The sequence below is a fragment of the Ctenocephalides felis genome, unplaced genomic scaffold, assembly GCF_003426905.1.
Source record: "Ctenocephalides felis isolate EL2017-DRISC unplaced genomic scaffold, ASM342690v1 CF-g0.4_SCAFFOLD_00845, whole genome shotgun sequence".
Lineage (NCBI taxonomy): Eukaryota > Metazoa > Arthropoda > Insecta > Siphonaptera > Pulicidae > Ctenocephalides > Ctenocephalides felis.
In genome coordinates, this window is record NW_020536999.1 from 26,170,493 (window position 1) to 26,190,747 (window position 20,255).

Genomic DNA, 20,255 nt, shown 5'->3' on the forward strand with positions numbered 1-20,255 from the left:
GTATAACGATAGAGTACTTTAATGAACATACTAAATCATTAAAGTCCTATGGAAACTGGATCAATTATAAAATTATTGATTTTTGAAATAGTCCGACCGGGTTGACATGTTTCGATTTCAATTATGTGTAATAAATCCACTTCGAATACTTTTAACTACTCATAAATTAATTTATCTATCATGGATTAAGTCGATTATTTCCAGAATCGGGAAGTTCATGTAACTTGCCTCAAGGCAAAATACCAATACCAACCAGTTCCATCATAGCTTTCATGTGTTTTATTTTCTCGCGTAAATTGAAAACGTGTCTTTCTGGCTGGTGAAAAACAGCCAACTAGCAAAAATAAAGAGATAGATATTCTTCAATATTTTTATTTGTTTCACTATTCATTCATTGATTGTATATGCTGGGACAACAGTATCAATTGTCAATTTTATATATAAAACATTTTTTTATGATTTATTTTCTCATGAGAAACAATTAATATTTTTATCAGATAGTTGCTTACTATTTTTATTTTCAAATAAATCAACTCCAACGAGCAATGTGCTGTTGATGTCATTTAAACTCCCGTAATGCTTTTGATCCAAAGCCGTTGGCTTGGCACGCTCGAGTATACGCCTGGACTGCCGACATCGCCACAACCGTCACCCCAAGAAGCAACTCCGTATTGGATACCATTAGCCACAAGAGGGCCTCCTGACGAATTAATAAAATATTATATTAGAGGTTCCAATTCAACCTGTAGATAATTGCGAACTTTGGAATGTTTCACTAATGAAATAAAATACATGTCTAACAGAGAATTAATTAGAAATGTACCTGAATCTCCTTGACAACAGTCTTTGCCGCCGTGCCATACGTCACCAGCACAAAACATTCTTGGTGTGATTTGGTTACCATAGAGGTCTAAACAATCGGCCCAAGATATGAAGGGCACTTGCACTGATTTCAGTGTATCCTCCACGTCCACGGTCTGAAATTTGTTTGGAAACGATTGTAATTATCATTACAATTTAAAAGTTATAAGCTTTTAAGTTTAACCTAGAGTTTTGGCTAAACTGATCATTTTTCGGTTATTGTAGTTAATTTTCATAATTTTTGTTTATTTAAACTTTGGAACCATAACCATAAAAGCATTTGTAAGACCACAGTCAAAAATAATGATACAATGCCCCAGGCCCAGGTTATTGGAGTTATGGCAATCTGTTGAACTACGAATTGAAAATTTTTAAAATTGACTTTGAAAGGCCGCACTAAAGTGCTTTAGCTAGTTCCAATAATTGTCCGCGCAATTAAGCAGGATTGCAAAATGGTTCATATTAATTTCAAACCAATAAATGAGTAAGAAAATAATTCCATGTTTATTAGAGCATTTTACTGGAACTTTTAATCAATTGTCTTTTTTATAAATGCACAGAATACATACACAAACACTCAGGCATTCACATAGAAACACACACACATTTTCCCTAATTTTGATGTCAAACGATTCAGAATATCAAGAAAATATAAAATTAACAACAAAACCATAAACTTTCTTTTCGCGAATTTTTATGCATGCATTTCATTTATCTATATTACCTCCGTTGTACCCCATCCAGACACAGTCAGTAATGTCCCAGGCGTTAATATGTCTCGTGCCTGGGCCAATATAATCGGCTTTATCTTTGTTGTGTATATGAGAGGTGTCGAAAGTTTTAAAATTGCATAATCGTAGTCAATGGTATATGGATCATATGAAGGGTGCGTGTAGAATTGTGACACTTTGTGAACCATTCCACCTTTGGAACTATACGAGCTCCCAGCACGCACCTTCAATTTTTTTGGCACCTGATCTCTGCAATGATAATTGAATAATTTATATAGAATATATTTATATAATCCCGACATCAGGCAGCTTTGATGTCGAATTTCCACTTGGGGTTGTAGATCACAATATAATTCCAAGTGAAAATCGTCCTTCGTGAAAATAGCTGCAACATCCAATTATATGTTAACTATTAGACGTAAGAGCTAATATCAAAAATATCCCACACATAAGAGAATGGTTAATCGATGGATTGCCTCTCATTAAATAAGTAGTCTTAAGTCGTTAACCAACAGCTTATAGAACATATAGGAGTTCTGATTGCTGTTCAAACAATAAAAAAAGAAAAATATTTATATAATATAAAATTTTAAAATAAAGTTATAAGATTCTGATATCTTGCTCGTTTTTTTTAAAATAAAAATAAAAATAAAATAATTATTCTTATCATATAATTTATATATACTCCATGCAATGTGCCGCCGTCAGGATCCATATCGTGTCAATAATAGAACCTCCACAAAGATCTTGCCCATATAACATAATCGACACCTGGTACGGAAATTGTTCAATCAAGGAGTAGGTGCCGCCTATAATTTTTCCTTGCTTCCCATCGCCTGATTTTGCAACTTCAGAAAATTAAAATGACGCCAAATTGAATTTTTGTTTGTTTTGAATGATTTAAAATAAAATATATATTTTATTGCTTTACTTACCTGGGTTGCACAGTGATATATCTATGAAGAAAATAATTAATGAGGCGATCAAATGAATTCTTTCGAACATTTTCAGTTATTAAAACGCCTATAATTGAGAAATGTGAAGTAGAAAAAACATCAAGCTGAACTATTATAAGCTTAATCTAATCTTTTTTAGCTGAAACGTGATTTTCATTTTATGGTCGTGTTTTAAAAAATTATGTTCGAATTGCATGGATTATTTATCACTTGGAAAGATTATGATTGAGTGATATAATACAAAATATATTTGCCGGTTTTTGTATCGATATATGATAAAATTAATTTTATTCGAGTTCTGTATCAGGAGCATTGTGGGAGCAACAATTTTTGTATCCAAAAAAGCTAAAATTTGTTATTCTGCACCTGCTTTTTTAACAATAAAAATGATAAATCCAATATAACTTGTAATGAACAATATATTTTTTATATGCAATAAGCTGTATGTTACAAATTATTTAAAAGATATCAATCCTAAATACTAAAATTTAAAATCAGTCACACATATAAAGATAACATAAAATATCAATATTTCTATTTCTCTATTAAAATAAATAAATCTTTATTCTAATTCTAAAACATCTGTTCTAATAATTTTCAAAATTAATATGATGAAGTATATTTTGATTTATTAAAAAGGTACATTTGGTATTAAATTAGTTTTTACACAATGTAAGCACAACCTCATTTTTTTGTAATAAAATGTAAAAATATTATCGAAGCTAGTGATAATTGTATACCTAAATTTACTTTAATATATATATATATATATAGGATTTTCTTTTACTGTGAACAATTTGTATCAGGGAACGTCGAGGCACTTTAAAATAAGTAAATGTTTACTAAACTGTAAGGTTTCAGATTATTTCTTATTATATTGTCCTTTATATTTTTCTCTTATCACGATAAACTATGTATTTGTATAAAGCAAGTAATAATTATTGAGAAAGGTTTAAAGGTGTTTGTCCTGATAATTGATTATGTTCTCGAAATAATATGCAAATCCTGCTATAACTTTAAGAGTAGTGAAAAAGACATCTTTCAATTTTCGCTAACGTTTGGTGTACTGGCAAGGAAGAGTAGTTTTACCAATAAATTAAAAATACATCACACCTATGCAAACTCAACATGATGTGTTAAACATTTACATCATCGTTTGTAAATAAAATAACAAACTTAAAAATATTATTAAGTTTTATTCCTCGTTTTGGAAGTGCTGCCATGAACTTCTGCGATTTCCACCTCAGGTGGGGTGCCTTGTGCACTGGCTTCTTCTTCTGCCATTTTCAAACCAATGGTTGCACCTATTTTTGCACTGGCCTGTCTGAAGCTGTCGCTTAGTTTTACTTGGACAACATTAATACACATAGATGTCAAAGCCAACCCGAACACCAAGTATACTATACTTGCCATCATATAAATGGGATGCTGAGGCACAAAATCACCAAAACCAATGGTAGACATCGATATGAATACGAAATAGAACGATTCGAAAAATCCCCAGTCTTCCCATATATAATAAATAGTAGCTCCTATGAAAATATAAACTAACAGTATAGAAATGGCGACTGATATCGGCAAATTAAATTCATCGTCTATTTCGAATGCGGACGGCGCCGGTGTTTGTGGCGTTTCTGCTCCTGCCGAAGGGGTAGTAAGATAAGGGGTCTGTGGCATTCCACTGGGGGCGGATTGCGATAGACGCATGCCACCAGAAGGCGCCAATTCTGGGTCGGTCATTGTCATATTGGGCCCGCTCGGTTGACTCGGACGCCTGAAATGTGCTAGGTCGTTGATCATATTGAAACCCTTCATAACCTCCTGAAAGAAATGGATAAAGATTTAGAATAATTTCTTTTTATAAGTTATAAAATGATTTTATAGAACTACAATAAATTTTTGTCTGACCTGAACAGGCGCTGTTCGTCGAACTTTTCTACACGACCCCGTGTAATATAATCTTCGTACAAAGGCCCACACAAACTTAATGCATCTCGTGAACAATTTACCAAAATCTGCTAGCAGAATGAGAAACATGGGTATGCCAATTATAGCGTACGCAATAGTTATGGCCCTGCCGGTTGTGGTCACAGGTGAAATATGGCCGTACCCTGCAATCAGAATATTCAGTTTGAATGAAATTAACATAGGGTTCTTCATATCAGTAGAAAAGACAGAAGATGATACAATATTTCATTAAACTAAAATTGTTTTAGGAAATCAATTTAATCATCGGCGATATTTATATAATTTAAATTGTATGTATTGTATTCAAAATGGTTAAATTAAATCGTATACATATATTGATATGAATATATACATATAGTGATATGAACTAGAAAAACGTGATATTGTACATTATCCAAACTATTCGATATCGAAAATTTTTTATTGTCATCAACGAAGTTACGCATGTGTTTTTGAAAATTGTACCAATGATCTTCTGAAAAAAATTGTAGCAGTTTGCGATAGGGAAAATATATCGTTTATTAAATTCATAATGTGTATTAAAGGATATGAGCGTGTTTCCATATAGAATTGGCCCCATCCTGGTATTTAAATGATTTTGATGCCATTTTATAGGTATTTTCGAGATCAAATTTCAAATCCGTAGCTTATAATTTGAACGAGATATCATTGAAAATATGTGATAGTGGCCCCTTAAACAACAATAACAAAAAATTATTTTCACTAAAAAATAATTATTAAACAATATTTGTTACTAATAATACAGTACACACCGTTCACTTTCACATATTTTCAATATCTCGGCCAAATGGATTTGAAATTTAGTATATCGGATTATCTCGAAAATACCTATAAAACGGCACCAAAAGCATTTAAATGCCAGGGTGGGGACAATTCTGGATGGAAACACACCTAAGCCCTTTATACTTGAATTTGCCTTTGTTTAATTAATATTTGTTCATAAAACTAGATATTGCAATAATGCCACACACTTTTCGGAACTTAGAAATGCAGTTTCGTTTGGTTTTCTGCAACTTGCTGAAACTCTGAAACGCTGCGCTCAAAATAATAACTAGCAGTATTTAAGTAAAAGGGTTAATAATTATGTTGCTGTAAGTAAAACAATCTCTTTAATTTGCTCTGTTTCTTTGTTTTTAAGTATTCTCAACTTATAACTAATAAAAGTGAAGTAAATTCTTTTCTTTTGAGCACCTATGGTGGTAACGACGGTCAGGCAGTAAACGACCCCGTTGAGAAAGCTCCATCCTCTCTGACCACTGTACGTCTTCATTCCGGCTTCGTGAGCAGTATGCAATTCTTCTTCGAAAGCTCGGAGCTTATGTCTCGCTTGCGATTTCCAATCTTCCTCCCTTAATCATATTAAATTTTTCCATTTACATTGGCAACAAACTTAATTAAATTGTACATTTACCTCATGTGCATACTAGTTTGCCACAACTGATCGATAAAATCTCGTTTTACCCTTTTCACACCACATTTGTAAAAGTTTTCAAATGCACCTTCTGTGAATTTGAATATCATGCCACCGCAACCACAAAATATCAACATAGCTATCATGTCCGATATGCATTTGTTTGTTAAACATCGTATCCGCCTGCATTCGGAGCTATGCGTCAGTTTAAAATGTTTCCATAATATTCTACTATCTCTTAATAAAAGTATGTAGCTGGATTTTTCAGAATCTTTCTTTGTAGGTATAATTTGTTTACCTGGCGATGTTTTTACAACATTAGTCGTTCTAATTTCGGCTTTAGTTTTTTCCGGTTCAATTTTTCTAATAATTGGATCCATTATTGCAGGGGTTATGTCGTCACTTTCACCAATTGAACAAGATTCGGTCGATGATTCGTAATTATCATTATAAACCATAGTTTTTTCTCCGGGCTTCGATATTTCTGTATTGTTATTTATTATTTCTTTTGATTTTGTTTTAACTTGTTTACTGGCGTTCACGTTTCTTTTTTCACTATTTCTAGACTTACTTAAAATTTTCGATTCGTGTACTAAATTTGGAGTAGATCTTTTATCAGAATTTGGTAGTTTAGCATTATCGATATCTCTAGGACTTGAAAGACTTCTTTTCGCAGCTTTGAGCAATTGAAATAATTCTGATTGTTGTTGGTTGTCAATAACTCTAGGATTTGACATGCTTCTTCTTTGAAGAATGGTTTTGTTTTTCTTTTCCAGTATTTTCCGTTTGTGATCGCTCGTGTTTCTGTCATCGTTAGTTTTTTCAATTGATTCGTTTTCCGAGTCTGAACATTTTGACAAGCGATTAATTCGTAGGTTTGGATCTGGAGTTTTGTCCCGTGGTAGTACTTTCTTTCGTCTTCTTGGAACTACGACCTCTGGGTCGTTTTTCTTTGAATCTTCCATATTCATTTTTAGTTTTAAAAAATCTACTCTAAACTAAATTAACCGCGAACTACATTCGTTATTAGCATAAAAACATGTAACCCATTTCATAAACAGAATCTGCTAGTCGCAGTATAACATCGCTTGTCAAATCACCCATATAATATAATTATGTAAAGTTATTAATGACACAGAACAGTTCGAAGAATTATATTCCATCGTGTAATTTCACTATTCATAGAATTATTTATGAATTTTCCATCACAAAAACTAATGCACTAGCGTTTTTCAATTGCGGCTCGGTAGATAGCTCCGATGTAAAAATATCTCGCCGCAGATGATATGGTAAATCTGCATATGTGCACGACCGGCAAAGGTATTTATAAAACCGACGTGGGCCTCTCTGAAAATAACGAGACTCGATGTCTAAGGCAATGACGGCCACACACATGTCAGTCACTACTTTTGTATTTCCATCTTTCTAGGCGAAATATATTCCGTACATACATTATGAAAGTTGCTCTTTTAAGAGGTATTCTGGTATAGAATTTGAACTAGGAGCGCATGGCATCGTGCCTTAAGGCAAATTGCTGTAACTTCCCGTACCGAAAACTAAATTATTAAAAAAAGCTTTCCAAAACTTTGAAATTTTGAAATTTTTGAAATTTTGGATAAATATTGACTTTTTGAAAAAAATGATTTTTTTTTATATTTCAATTTTTTTTTGTATTTTGATTTCTTTTTGATAATTTTAAACATTTTTTCAATCAATCGCTGATTTGGGATCGAATCAAATCGCGTAAGCGTCGGGTAGTCATCTATCGTGTAAACATTGGTGCGGAACCCATATAAATGTACACAAAATTTGTACTTATAATTATAATTTTTATAAAATATCTGATAAAACGATGTACATATGTCTAATGTTCATTTTTGACCGCCAAATGGCGTAATTTGTTCATTTCGTCAATACAAGAATGATTGTATGTTTCGTCAATACAAGAAAAATGTTTTTTTGAATTATTTAAATCGGACGCTCCGTTACTTCAAAAAACTGAAATATCATTTTTGGCACTTTTTGCCCCGTATCTCCGAAACGGCTAGACCTGCCTTTGCCAAAAACTAATCAGCACGTCTTATCGTCTGTAGGAATCTAATGTTTTTTTAATTACTAAAATCGGTTGATTCGTGTTCGCCAAAATGTTCAGAAACCTCTGAAACGTAAAGATATATACAAATTTTCATTTATGATGTTTTTGCGGTTACTATAACTTACCCTGCGCGAAGTTAAAAATATTTTGTTTTCGTTTGATTATTTTAAAAGTTTAAGCATTCCAGAATATGTATTCGAGAGGATTTTCCAAAATTTAAATTATTTTCGGAAATATAGTTGTTTGGCCACGATAATTATCCTCTGTTTCCATTGCGAAATTTTAAATATGTTGTTCAACTGTCTTTTTCGATATGATTCCCACGTTTCCTCAAATTTTACTCGACCGATTTACTTGAAATTTCTTTAACATAATTTACGCCCATCCTCAAATACCAATTTTAACTCTTTTAAAAAAATTCAAGATTATCAAAAAAAGTTTTTTTTATGAAAAAAATAATTGATGCAAATTTTGCATATTGATTATTATATAACTTCAATATGTTACCGTTGTCGTGAAAGTAAAATAGACGTAAATACTATTTTTGTAAAACAAGTTTCGTAAGTGTTTACAATATTAGTATCATTTATTTTTATTATATATTTTATTGTCAAAGTCAATAATCGAATTAAAACTTTGGCAACAAAATGATTCTGTCGAGGAATTTTTCACTCTGCCAGACTATCGTAAATATTCATTAAGAATAGTAGCGGATCGTAAATGATGCTTATTTTTATGTCCACGACTTGCTATAAATATGCGATGTTTAACAACAGAAAGAAAGTAGAGTGATATAAATGGTGAACGAGTTGAATTTAAAAAAAATGTCGATGTATGATTATGGACCTTACCGATCGTTGTGTAGATGGTTCCACAAAAGAACATCGAGTTCCAAAACGACCAAACTTTAGTTCCTGAGTCGGTGACTCCATGCTGATAAGATTTGTACAATTGAGCTTCGAAGCTTTTCATTCGGGCTATTGCTTCTGTTTCAAATTGATGGTAATCCTGGAAAAATATTAGATAAAAGGTTACTGTATGATTAATAAGAAGTATTTGAATACAAAAAATTATATGTATATAGCTATATTTTATACTAGGTGACCCCACAGACGTTGTTCTGTACCCATATCTACAATTTTTAATATAATATAATATACTAATATTTACCGTCTACCTAAAAATAATAATTATTGTTTTTTAAATTACTCTTCACGCCAAAGTGCAAATACATTTATAATATGAGCGATGTTAAATGTAGAGCTGCTTTAAATAAAATGATTAGTCTCAATTCCCACACTATATTGGAAATTGAAGTCTTTTAAACGGTATAACATAACCATAACCATAACATAACACTGGTACTTCATGTTGGATTAAATTAATTTAATTTTTTATTATTTAAGATATCCAAAATTGCATCTTAAACTTCTCCTAATCGATATCGTGAGGGCCGAATTGTATGCATTCATCTCTACTTTCTGATTTGTTGTTATAAAGTGAAATCTTTACGAATTTTAAAAATATTGTGGAAAGATTAGTAAAAGATGCAGAGAAATTATATATCGAAAAAAAACTATATTGAAAATATAATATCCGAATCTTGTGTTGGCCCCCTAAGGCGTGCACTCGTATTTTTCGCATGCATCACATTAAAGGTAGGATCAGCCCTGATTAATACTTAATTACATATTTTAAGTGAGTGAGTTCATATGTGTATCATTCAATCTGCCATACATATACTGTATTTTATATTATTTTAATTTATGGCACATCTCAGCTGCTTTTTGGCAATAATAATGTAGACATTTCTTTTTCCTTATTCATAGTCATAAATTTATTATACATATACTAATATTGTCTAGGTATGTACAATATTCCACATACATCCCTGCTCATTTCCCATGCTCTTTCCATACAAAACTTTGATTGAATCGCGCTCTATGTAAACGTTAATATTAAGAGCTAAAACTTTCAGAAAATTGTTTTTTATCAATTTAGAACCATTTGAGCCCCTGGGAGCAAGGAAATTCGAAAATTACCAGTTTAAGGACCACCCTAATATATATATATATATATATATATATATATATATATATATATATATATATATATCATAAATTCTATGAACAAAAAATATCTGTAATTTCTATCTTTTAGTTTCGAAAACAAATATCTGTGTCGTGATTCATATGACCTCTTCTCTAGAAGTAGCAACTGCGGCTGCGGCTCCGGATCGTATTAGATCCACTATTTATTTGCTGAAACTAAAGCAGCAATACGATTACACTGTTATCTGCTGCAATAAATTCTGATATGGTGTTGGTCCTAATCCAGCGACTTGGAACCAACGAACAGAATGCAGATTCGTGCATAGTTTGCGATTGTGGGATAATGTAAATATTGAACTCTGGCGAAAGTTAAACCCATTCGATGGGAAATTGATATATTGCCTTGATTTATATTTCAGCTTATTTAATTATTAGCTTACTAAATTTTGTTGTAATGAGATAAATTTAGCGAATATACGATAATTTTTTATCATTTCCCGGACCGATTTCGACAATTTTGCATTCGTTGGAAAGGTCTCGGGCTCCGCAAGGTCTAAAGCTAAGAAAATTAGTGCTTCTGGTGTATGGCATCGTGCCTTAATGCAAATTGCTCGAACTTCACGCACCGTAATTAAAAATTCGAGTAATGACATTAGTGAGAATTATCAGAATTATGCTTGGTTAAGTCAACGAGCAATTCTTGCCGTAAAAAAATAATGATGTACACGCACTGAATTTCACCATTCAATCAAAATTGCTGGCGATTTGGTGACATACCAATGATTCCGACTGGTCTTCCGTTTGACTTCAAACGATAGCAATTTCCAGTTCGCCTTGCGTTCGCAATAACAAGTCCAACCGCTTAGTGTTTGCGGGATAAATTTCAAATAAATCATTTAGGAAATCATTGTTTTTCACATGGGCAGTTATACGTTGCCTGTTCACGAGTTGGAAAACCATCCGCTTTGTTTGTGTTAACGTCAGAACAAAAAACAAAAAATGTGGTTTACCAAAGAGCACTTCAATGTAACGGATAATTTGCGGATTCACTTTCATTTCAGAGAAGTTCAACTAAGAAAACACATCATTTTTGTAATCGAAATAAATTCGTTACTGTTGTGTAATAAAATCAAATTTTTCCTTTTCAAATATAAAACAAACAAAAAAATTCTTCATCTTTCTCACGAAACCATCTGGTGGCGAAACGGAGTTCGTCGGGTTTGCTAGTATATATATATATATATATATATATATATATATTAATTGTTTAATATGAACAAAACAGCACTCATATCATAAAACTCTATATATATATATGTATATATATATATATATATATATATATATATATATACATATATCTTATATATAAAATGATGTATGTAAATATACTCCTCCTAAACAATTATTCGGATTTTGATAAATGTTTCTGGAGTTTTTTTAGGATGTTGTGATTATAGAAATATAGTAATATTGTAGAAATAAATGAAAAAAATTGCAAAAAACAACATATCATCGTTTGACATTGAAAACATTTTCATACATGAGAACTGTCATGTGTCAAAAATGTCGATTCACCTGAAATTTGAATTTAGTTCAAGCGAGCCTGGGCAATAGTATACAATATCCATATTCTGAATAAGAAAAATGTGATATCTTCAATATTATTGCCAAAAAGCAGCTGAGATGTGCCCGAAATTAAAACAATATAATATTCAATCTACGTTTGGCAGATGAAATTATATAATTTAGATCAATAAGTAACACAAAACGTCCAAAATTGCATATACATTATTTTTTTTAAACTTATGCATGTAGTATTTTGCTCTACTTTACTAAATTATTTAAATACAAAAGAACATTTCTACTAATTGAAAAAATGATTTAGAATTTTGTTTCATGTATTAAAAAGTCATTTGTTTGGCATTGGATATGAATTATTTAGCAAGTTCATGATCTTAGATTGAACTAGATTTTACAAATTAATTCACCTAAGATTTCAACTAAAGTAATAATATTTTTTAAATTATCAGTAAGAAAAATGTAATTTAGAAATTGGAATTGCCAAAAAGTAACTAATATAGGGTGTGTTAATACGTATATATTAAATAGATGAATATATGGAAGGATATTAAATAGAATATCGAAAAGTATAGGATAGGATATTAAAAAAATTCGAACTTAAATTGTAGACGTGGATACACGTCTACAGGACAACGTAATTCTAAAAAATTCTAGAAAATCAAATTGCACGAACTTGAATGAATAATAATGCACGAATAATAATCACTGATGTAATCAATAATAGATATTTGTAGATTTTTAAAATTGTATCCATATAATTATACAATTTTGACATGATTCGTTATTCTAAACTAGATGATATTAAGCCACTTTTTGTAGGCCTTTTATCATGTACTTTATTGTTATACAAAGTTTCTTCAAATTGGTCACAAACATTTACCAAAAACTAGCCAGCACGATACCTTCTGATATGTTCGAATGTTATGTTCGATAGTTTTAAACCTAAATCGGACAAAGAATCTATTAGCACTTATTTGCTACTTCTGAAGAAACGGCTCGACCGATCGTTCCGCGAAGCTAAGCTAATCGTGCCCTTATCGAGTTTCATCAAATGGCTCTTAATTTTTTGAATTGATTTGAAAAAACGACTTAAAATTAACAATCGTATTATCTGATGAAAATATTAACTTTCCCTTCACAAACTCAAAAACTTTTAAGATGTGGTATTAATGATGATAATTGTATCGTTATATAAAGATTTTATTAACTTACCCTTAGTAAGGCCTTATCGCTGGACAATTCACGAAGCTGACGAACAAGAGCAAATCTTTCTTTTCGTATATCCAATATTTCATTTTCTTCATGAGAACCTACAATAGAGACGAAACTGCAATAATTCAAACAGACTATGCAATTTTCAAATAAGATAAAGTATATTATATTTCACATAAGAATGTATGAATGTGCTATAAGACCAGGTATATTACGCTATTTCTGTTTCTTACATTACTATTTCAGTCGGAATATATAGTTTTATTGCTTTAGCGTAAATAAACATACATGCGACTAAATGCAATAAAGATCATATTAAAATGAAGCACAGTTACAGTACATTTACATATTAAATTTACAATTTTAGACTCAATAAAATATTATATATATATATATATATATATATATATATATATATATATACATGTATATACTAAATTATTCCAAGATTTATGTGCTGTGTTTCCAAGAGGGTAAAAGTTCAAAGAAATGATGCAAAGATTTGTAAAACGTTTTATTATACGACTTTGTTGAAGAAGTTACATTGGTATTTTGTATTTAGTGAGTTGATCCGTATGATATGAATGAAAACAAGGTGTAAGTACTATGATATATAATACAAATAACCGTTTTGGGTGCGCAGCCCTTTTCGTAAATATTTAAAGAGCTCGGCAGAGCCTCTGTCGAACGAATGTCCGTAATTCCGTTAATAAATGAGCGAAGCGGAGTGTTGATTTACTAGAATTATTGTGGCGCATTAAATTATTTGTCTTCGGCACCATGTTCTAGTACCAGGTAGCTTGCTAGGCTGTTTTCTATTATTTGAAATTGTCATTGTCATTGTGGTAATTTATTTTCATTTACTTTATTACATCAGCTTTGATATCAAATTTACATGTATACCTCAAGTAAAAATTGCCTCTCGTGAGCATAGCTGCATATATAATAAAAATGTCAACAAATACTTAGATTATAGTTAATTGGTCATAATTGGATTGGAAAACTACTGGGTTGCCATCTTTTCAAAGAGTCATAATTTGTTCATTTTTTTTTTTATTCTACCTTACTCCTACTTTAACTACCTTATCCTTCCTTTTCCTACCTTAACTTAAAACCAACCCCGAATAATATAAACAAAAACCTAATTACTGATCTAATAACTCTAGCGTTCTAGACTTCTTCCCCAAGTAACTCTTTCTCCTTTGTTCTTCAAATAGCCATATACTAAAGTCAAAACACTTACTGAATGTCCTATTATGACAGATTGTTATTAAAAGAATAACAAAAAATAGTTGACTATTCATAATACATATTTATTTGCAATTTATGAAGACCCAAGTAACTCTATTTTCTTTGTTTTTTAAATAGCCATATAATAAACAATACATAAAACTAAAACTAAAAAAAAATATATAAAACAATTACTGAATGTCCTAGTATGACAGATTGTTATTAAAAAAGAATAACGAAAAATAGTTGACTATAAAACAAATTGCGTTTACCATCAATAATAGTATCGAATAGAACCATCAGTAATAGTAAGATCAGTAATAGCAAGATTATCATTCAATAAATAATCAAATCATTGTACAAACAAATATTCGATTTTCAAAAATAAATACATTGCCCATTTCAGACAAAACAAATAGAGTTATCCATATTTTTGCACATATCGACATATAAAAAATAAATATATCCGAGAATTTATATTTATTTACAATGTATTTTGTTTGCAGTACCGTGATATAATTAAGTAAATTATTATATGGTGAAGTAGTCTGAACAGCATTGTGAATTGGGGCAGACGATAGCCAATTAATTATCTTCAAGAATATTGATGTGACATTTTTTTAGTTCAATCCGTCAAAGAGGATGAGGTGTTATTGATTTAATTAATAAAAAATATATATTTAAGGATATCGTAAAAAAATTTTTCATGCAGAATCAAAATTTTTATTCAGAAATACTGATAAATTGAGAGTAGGTACAATGTCTTACTTCATAAATAACTTCAATATCGCTTTTAGTGTGTATATTTCAACTCGCGTATTTTTAAATAAACAATTTTTTTGCTTCAAATTTTGTAAAGGTAATTCTTAATTTATCAACTTCCCGCAGTGTAAGTTATTGTAATGATCCAAAAATCAAAATTTAAAATTTTTGCATTTCTTCACGTTTTGATGGTTTCTGAACATTTTGGCATACTTCAGAAAAAATGAATGTGTGTGTGTATGTATGAATACAATTTTTTGCGCGCACGGATCAACCGATTTCAATGATTCAAAAAACATTCTATTCGTATTGATAGGGAGATGTGCTGATTAGTTTCTGGCAAAGGCAGGTTCAGCAATTTGAGTTACGGTGCAAAGAGAGCAGAAAATAGAAATCGAGTTTTTAAGTAGTATGGAGCATCCGATTTGAATGATCCAAAAAACATTTAATTCGTAATGACGGGAAGAAATAGTGATTAGTTTTTAGAGATACCGAGCTAAATGCGCAAAAAATGGCAATTTTTGAGGGAACTAGGCATCCGACTTGAATTACTTAAAAAACTTTCTGTTTGTGTTGACGGAACTATTGCTTTTCGGAAAATATTTTTTTTATTCAAAAAATATCTTTTTTAATGTCGAAAATAATTCGGATTTTTATTTTAATTCTAGCTAGAGTTCTAAAGCTCACTTATATACTTCAAAAAAATAATTTTAACTCTGCTATTGAGTTTATATAATTTCTATAAATATTAGACAATGCCCTTCATTTTAAATTTGATTGTTCAAGTTTAGTTTTTTTACTTGACTGTAAACTTATATAAGTTACAGTATTCATAATAATCTATTTAAAAATATTTAATATTTCTCGAGTATTTCATTACGTTACGGGAAGTTCCAGCAATTTGCCTTAAGGCACGATGCCATGCACCACTAGTTAACTTCCCGTAGGGCAAGTTATAGTAATCGCAAAAAAATCGAAAATGAAAATTTTTGCATTTCTCGACGTTTCAAAGGTTTCTGAATATTTTGGCATACCTTAGAAAAAATGGATGTATGTGTGTGTGTGTGTGTGTGTGTGTGTGTGTGCGTGTGTATGTATGTGCGGATACAAATTTTCGTCGACGATTTCGGGAACACCGATCAACCGATTTGAATAATTCAAAAAACATTCGATTCGTATTGATAAGGAGACGTGCTGATTAGTTTTTGGCGAAGTCAGGTCTAGCCGTTCCGAAGATACGGGGCAAAAAGTGCCGAAAACGGTAACTCAGTTTTTAAGAGAACGGAGCGTTCGATTTTAATAATTCAAAAAACATTTTACTTGTATTGACAAGGTGAAGAACCGATCAAATTTTCATAAAGGCAGGTCTAGCGGTTTCGGAGATCTAATGAAAAAAGTAAAAAAAATATGCCATTTGGCGGTCAAAAATGATCATTAGACATGTGCACATCAAATTATCAGATATTTTATAGAGAATTTAATAATAAGTATAATTTTGGTTTACATTCCTATGGGTTCCGTACCAATGTTTACGCGTTAGACGTCGACGCGGCGCTTACGCGGTTTAATATTTCGTCTTTATGCAGTTAAAGCAGTACGATTGCTTTGAAAAAAAGTTTAGATCTTTCAAAATATGTCAAAATAAAGAAAACATTCTTCTTCAAAAAAAAAAAAATTAAAAAAATTTTTTTTTTTCAAAAAAGTTATTTTTTGTCTAATTGTTTGTCAAAAATCTTATTTTTTCGAAGTAAATTTTTTTCAAAAATGTTAATCGTTTTTTAAAAAAAATAATAATTTTTGGTACGGGAAGTTCCAGCAATTTGCCTTAAGGCACGATGCCCTAATTGCCTTAAGAGAGAATTCCACTTACAGCTAGTTTAAAATACATATTGCAAATAACACTTGAAAAATCCGCGACAAATATTGCTACAAGATAAATGAGAGATGAGGGGTGAAAACTAGGACTTTCCCATCCAAGCGGAGTCGCATGGTCACCTTAGTAATTTATGTCATTAGTTAGTTATCGGAGTCAATTACGAATAGTTATTTGTTATTAACAATATCATTTATAAATTGAAAAGATGTTTCTCTGTGATTTTGCTACAATTGTATATATTTACTAGTCTCCAAATTAGTGTCTGTTACAGACACCTTTCGGTTACGAAAGTTCTTTCTTTAGGGTTGAAGTTCTACGAGTTAATCGAATCCGTAGTAATTTCGCCGCCGTTCCAGCGATAATCGACACATTTGTATGTCGAACGCGCCAGATTTTTACACCGGACAATAAATATCTTGTTGCATGCGAGACAGCTTAATCATTATCTATGGCTATTTTGTTCGAATTTTCTAACTTCAGGGCTTCCGAGCACGCGAGAAGCTTATTGCACCATGATCATACTAATTTACCATAATCTAATCTTTTTTACTGTTGAACCTAATACCTTTATTTGCTTCATTGATTCATATCAATATCTTGGAGCATATTGAAAAAAAATATAGCCTTACGAGGTATAAACAATATGGGGTTGAAGAAAGGGTAAAAACTAGTGGGGCGCATAGCATCGTGCCTTAAGGCAAATAGCTGGAACTTCCCGTACCAAAAATTATTATTTTTTTAAAAAGATTAACATTGTTGAAAAAAATTAACTTCGAACAAATAATATTTTTGAGAAACTATAAATTTGACAAAAAATTACTTTTTTTTTGAACAATTTTTTTTTTTGAAAAAAAAATGTTTTTTTTATTTTGACAAATTTTGAAAATTCTGAAATTTTTTCCAAAGCAACTGTACTGCTTTAACTGCATAGAGACAAAATGTCAAAGCGCGTAAGCGCCGCGTCGCCGTCTAACGGATAAACATTGGTACGTAACCCATAGGAATGTAAACAAAATTTATACTTATTGTTAAAATATCTGATAATTTGATGTGTATATGTCTAATGATCATTTTTGACCGCCAAATGGCATTTTTTTACTTTTTTCACTAGATCTCCGAAATCGCTAGACCATCCTTCATGAAAATTTGATCAGTTCTTCATCTTGTTAATACAAGTAAAATGTTTTTTACTTCATCTTGAATTATTCAAATAGGACGCTCCGTTCTCTTAAAAACTGAGTTACCATTTTTGGCACTTTTTGCTCCGTATCTTCGAAATGGCTAGACTTGCCTTTGCCAAAAACTAATCAGCACATCTCCTTATCAATACGAATCGAATGTTTTTTTAATTATTCAAATCACTTCATCCATGTTCGCGAAATCGTCGACGAAAACTTGTATCCGCACACACATACATACACACACACACATACACAAATACACACACGCATTTTTTCCAAGGTATGCCAAAATGTTTAGAAGGTTTTGAAACGTAAAGATATATAAAAATTTTCATCATTGATTTTTTTGCGATTACTATAACTTGCCCTACGGGAAGTTAAAAATTATAATATTGGAAGAATTTATTTACTTTATATTTAAGTAACTAAATAGAAAGAGGTACGAAATTGACGGTACTACGTTAAATAAGGGCTTAATCATTATCGGCCTTATTGAGTTTATTACTGTTTCATACATTGTAAACAAAGTATGAGAATTACACATTTATGAATTAATATACATAATATAAAACTTGTAAATCTCCTAAAGCGTTACAATATGATTTATGATACGAATTTAATGCAAAGTTTTGGAATTGGCCACCAACACAATAATTTATGTGCGTGTAATATAGAGAGAGACTGTTTTATTTGGCTTGAGCCCAAACACAAAATTCTCGATATAAAAGAGACAACATTTGCAACACTTGACGCTATGAATTTAAGATTATTACATATAAGCTCTCTTTCACTTACAAGCGGTTTAGGAAATTTAATATCATTTTATGCTTGCATCATGATCTACTACTATTTGGAAGTACATTAAGATAAGAATATTAACCAGATTAAATCATCGTTTCCATTTCATTTACCTTCTACTGCCACAAAAATCGCGGCTCCTGCAAGACTATATAAATACAACCAGGAACAGAAATATGTGTTGTAAACCATTTCTTGGACCATTTGCTGACTTTATTGTACATCCAAAAAGCACTTTCTGCCCTGCACTCAGTCCAGAGTTCGCGGTGTTCATTGTAAAATCTTTGAAACCTTCGAACTGTTTGAACATAAATTCTCCAGCTTTCGTATTGTACATGTTTGAAGGGGCTCGCATAAATCGGGGGCCATTGGGCTGCTGATTTATTCCTCCAGTCATGGGAAATGCGCTCTGGGGCATCGGCGTGTTGCCCACGGGGGGTATTTGGAGTCGGATCTGAGGTTTCGGTGGCAATCTGGGAGGTATTTCTGACATCTTTGGGTAATTGTCGTTGGGTAATCTTATGGAATTTTAGTAAAAAAATAATTTGATAGCGGTTAACAAATTAACAACAAATTAATGGTTGTTCTCCTATGTTGTATAGTCTTTTTCATATTATGGACTCAACAATAAATAGATACTTGTGAGTATGAATTAATGTAGTGCAAAATAATCTACAACTCAAAAGCTCTATATAAGAATTATTTGCAAATTCTTGGTCAATCTGACTCGATTCTTCATAAATTTTTCAAGTGTTTGAAATATGTTGTTTATTATTATTGCAGAGCATTACAAATAAAAATATGTATTGAAGCTTAGTAGTTAATTCGTATGCGGGTGTAATGATGTTTTCGTATTCGCCGACGCGTAAGTTTTGGGGTTTGAAATCAATAGAAAACTTTTGCAGTGACTTCCTTAGCTCCAAACCACTGCAGTGGCATATTTTGTGTAGTTTTAATGCCGCACTGCGCCAATTATAACTGATTATTAATACTTAATTTATAAAGAATGTATAACAAAAACTAAATAGCACTATCAGATAAAATTTGCAACGTGCACTATAGATTTGGACATTGAACAAACAAGCACTGCCGCACTCATAACACTTGCACTAATTGTTTTTACAACGTTGGCACATCGGTTTGAATTTTGCTCAATCGTCTGATGAGCTGAACTCGACTCGAGACTAGTTTATGACTATTTAATGTCTAACGAAAACGCATCGATGATCTCGTTGCATGTGACGTATTTATAGGCCGCGGGTGGCGTCATAACATGGACGTGTCGCCGCGATACTACGACGGGCGGCGGAGGGTCAGCTTTATCTCCACTCTCTAGCTACTGTCTGTAGCACGAACAAAAATCGAATGGCCGAGGTTGTGCAAACTTTTGCTACAACGATGTGTTATGCATGGCAAACAGATATAGCTAGCTCGACGATCTACGATTCCGTATATAAATATGCATATATATGTAATACAGAGCCGGCCGCAGGGAAATGACGCAGGCGGCCCTCGTGG

The 20,255-nt window shown here is 31.6% G+C and overlaps 1 protein-coding gene and 1 pseudogene across 1 annotated transcript; both read right to left on the reverse strand.

The window, feature by feature from the left end:
• Positions 1-563: 563 nt before the first annotated feature.
• LOC113381087 (trypsin-2-like) lies at positions 564-2,597 on the reverse strand. Its single transcript, XM_026620075.1, has 5 exons — positions 2,528-2,597; positions 2,278-2,440; positions 1,586-1,841; positions 824-977; positions 564-700 (listed from the first exon to the last, which is right to left on the reverse strand). The coding sequence occupies exons 1-5, from the start codon at positions 2,595-2,597 to the stop codon at positions 564-566; spliced, it is 780 nt and encodes a 259-aa protein (XP_026475860.1).
• Positions 2,598-3,736: 1,139 nt separating this feature from the next.
• LOC113381092 lies at positions 3,737-19,230 on the reverse strand (annotated as a pseudogene).
• Positions 19,231-20,255: the final 1,025 nt, after the last annotated feature.

Coding starts and splice junctions, on each gene's coding strand:
- LOC113381087 (XM_026620075.1), bottom strand. CDS start 2,597: ATGTTCGAAAGAATTCATTTGATCGCCTCATTAATTATTTTCTTCATA. Junction 1,842..2,277: donor ACGGCGGCACATTGCATGGA/GTATATATAAAT, acceptor TTATCATTGCAG/AGATCAGGTGCCAAAAAAAT. Junction 978..1,585: donor CTGGATGGGGTACAACGGAG/GTAATATAGATA, acceptor AACAAATTTCAG/ACCGTGGACGTGGAGGATAC.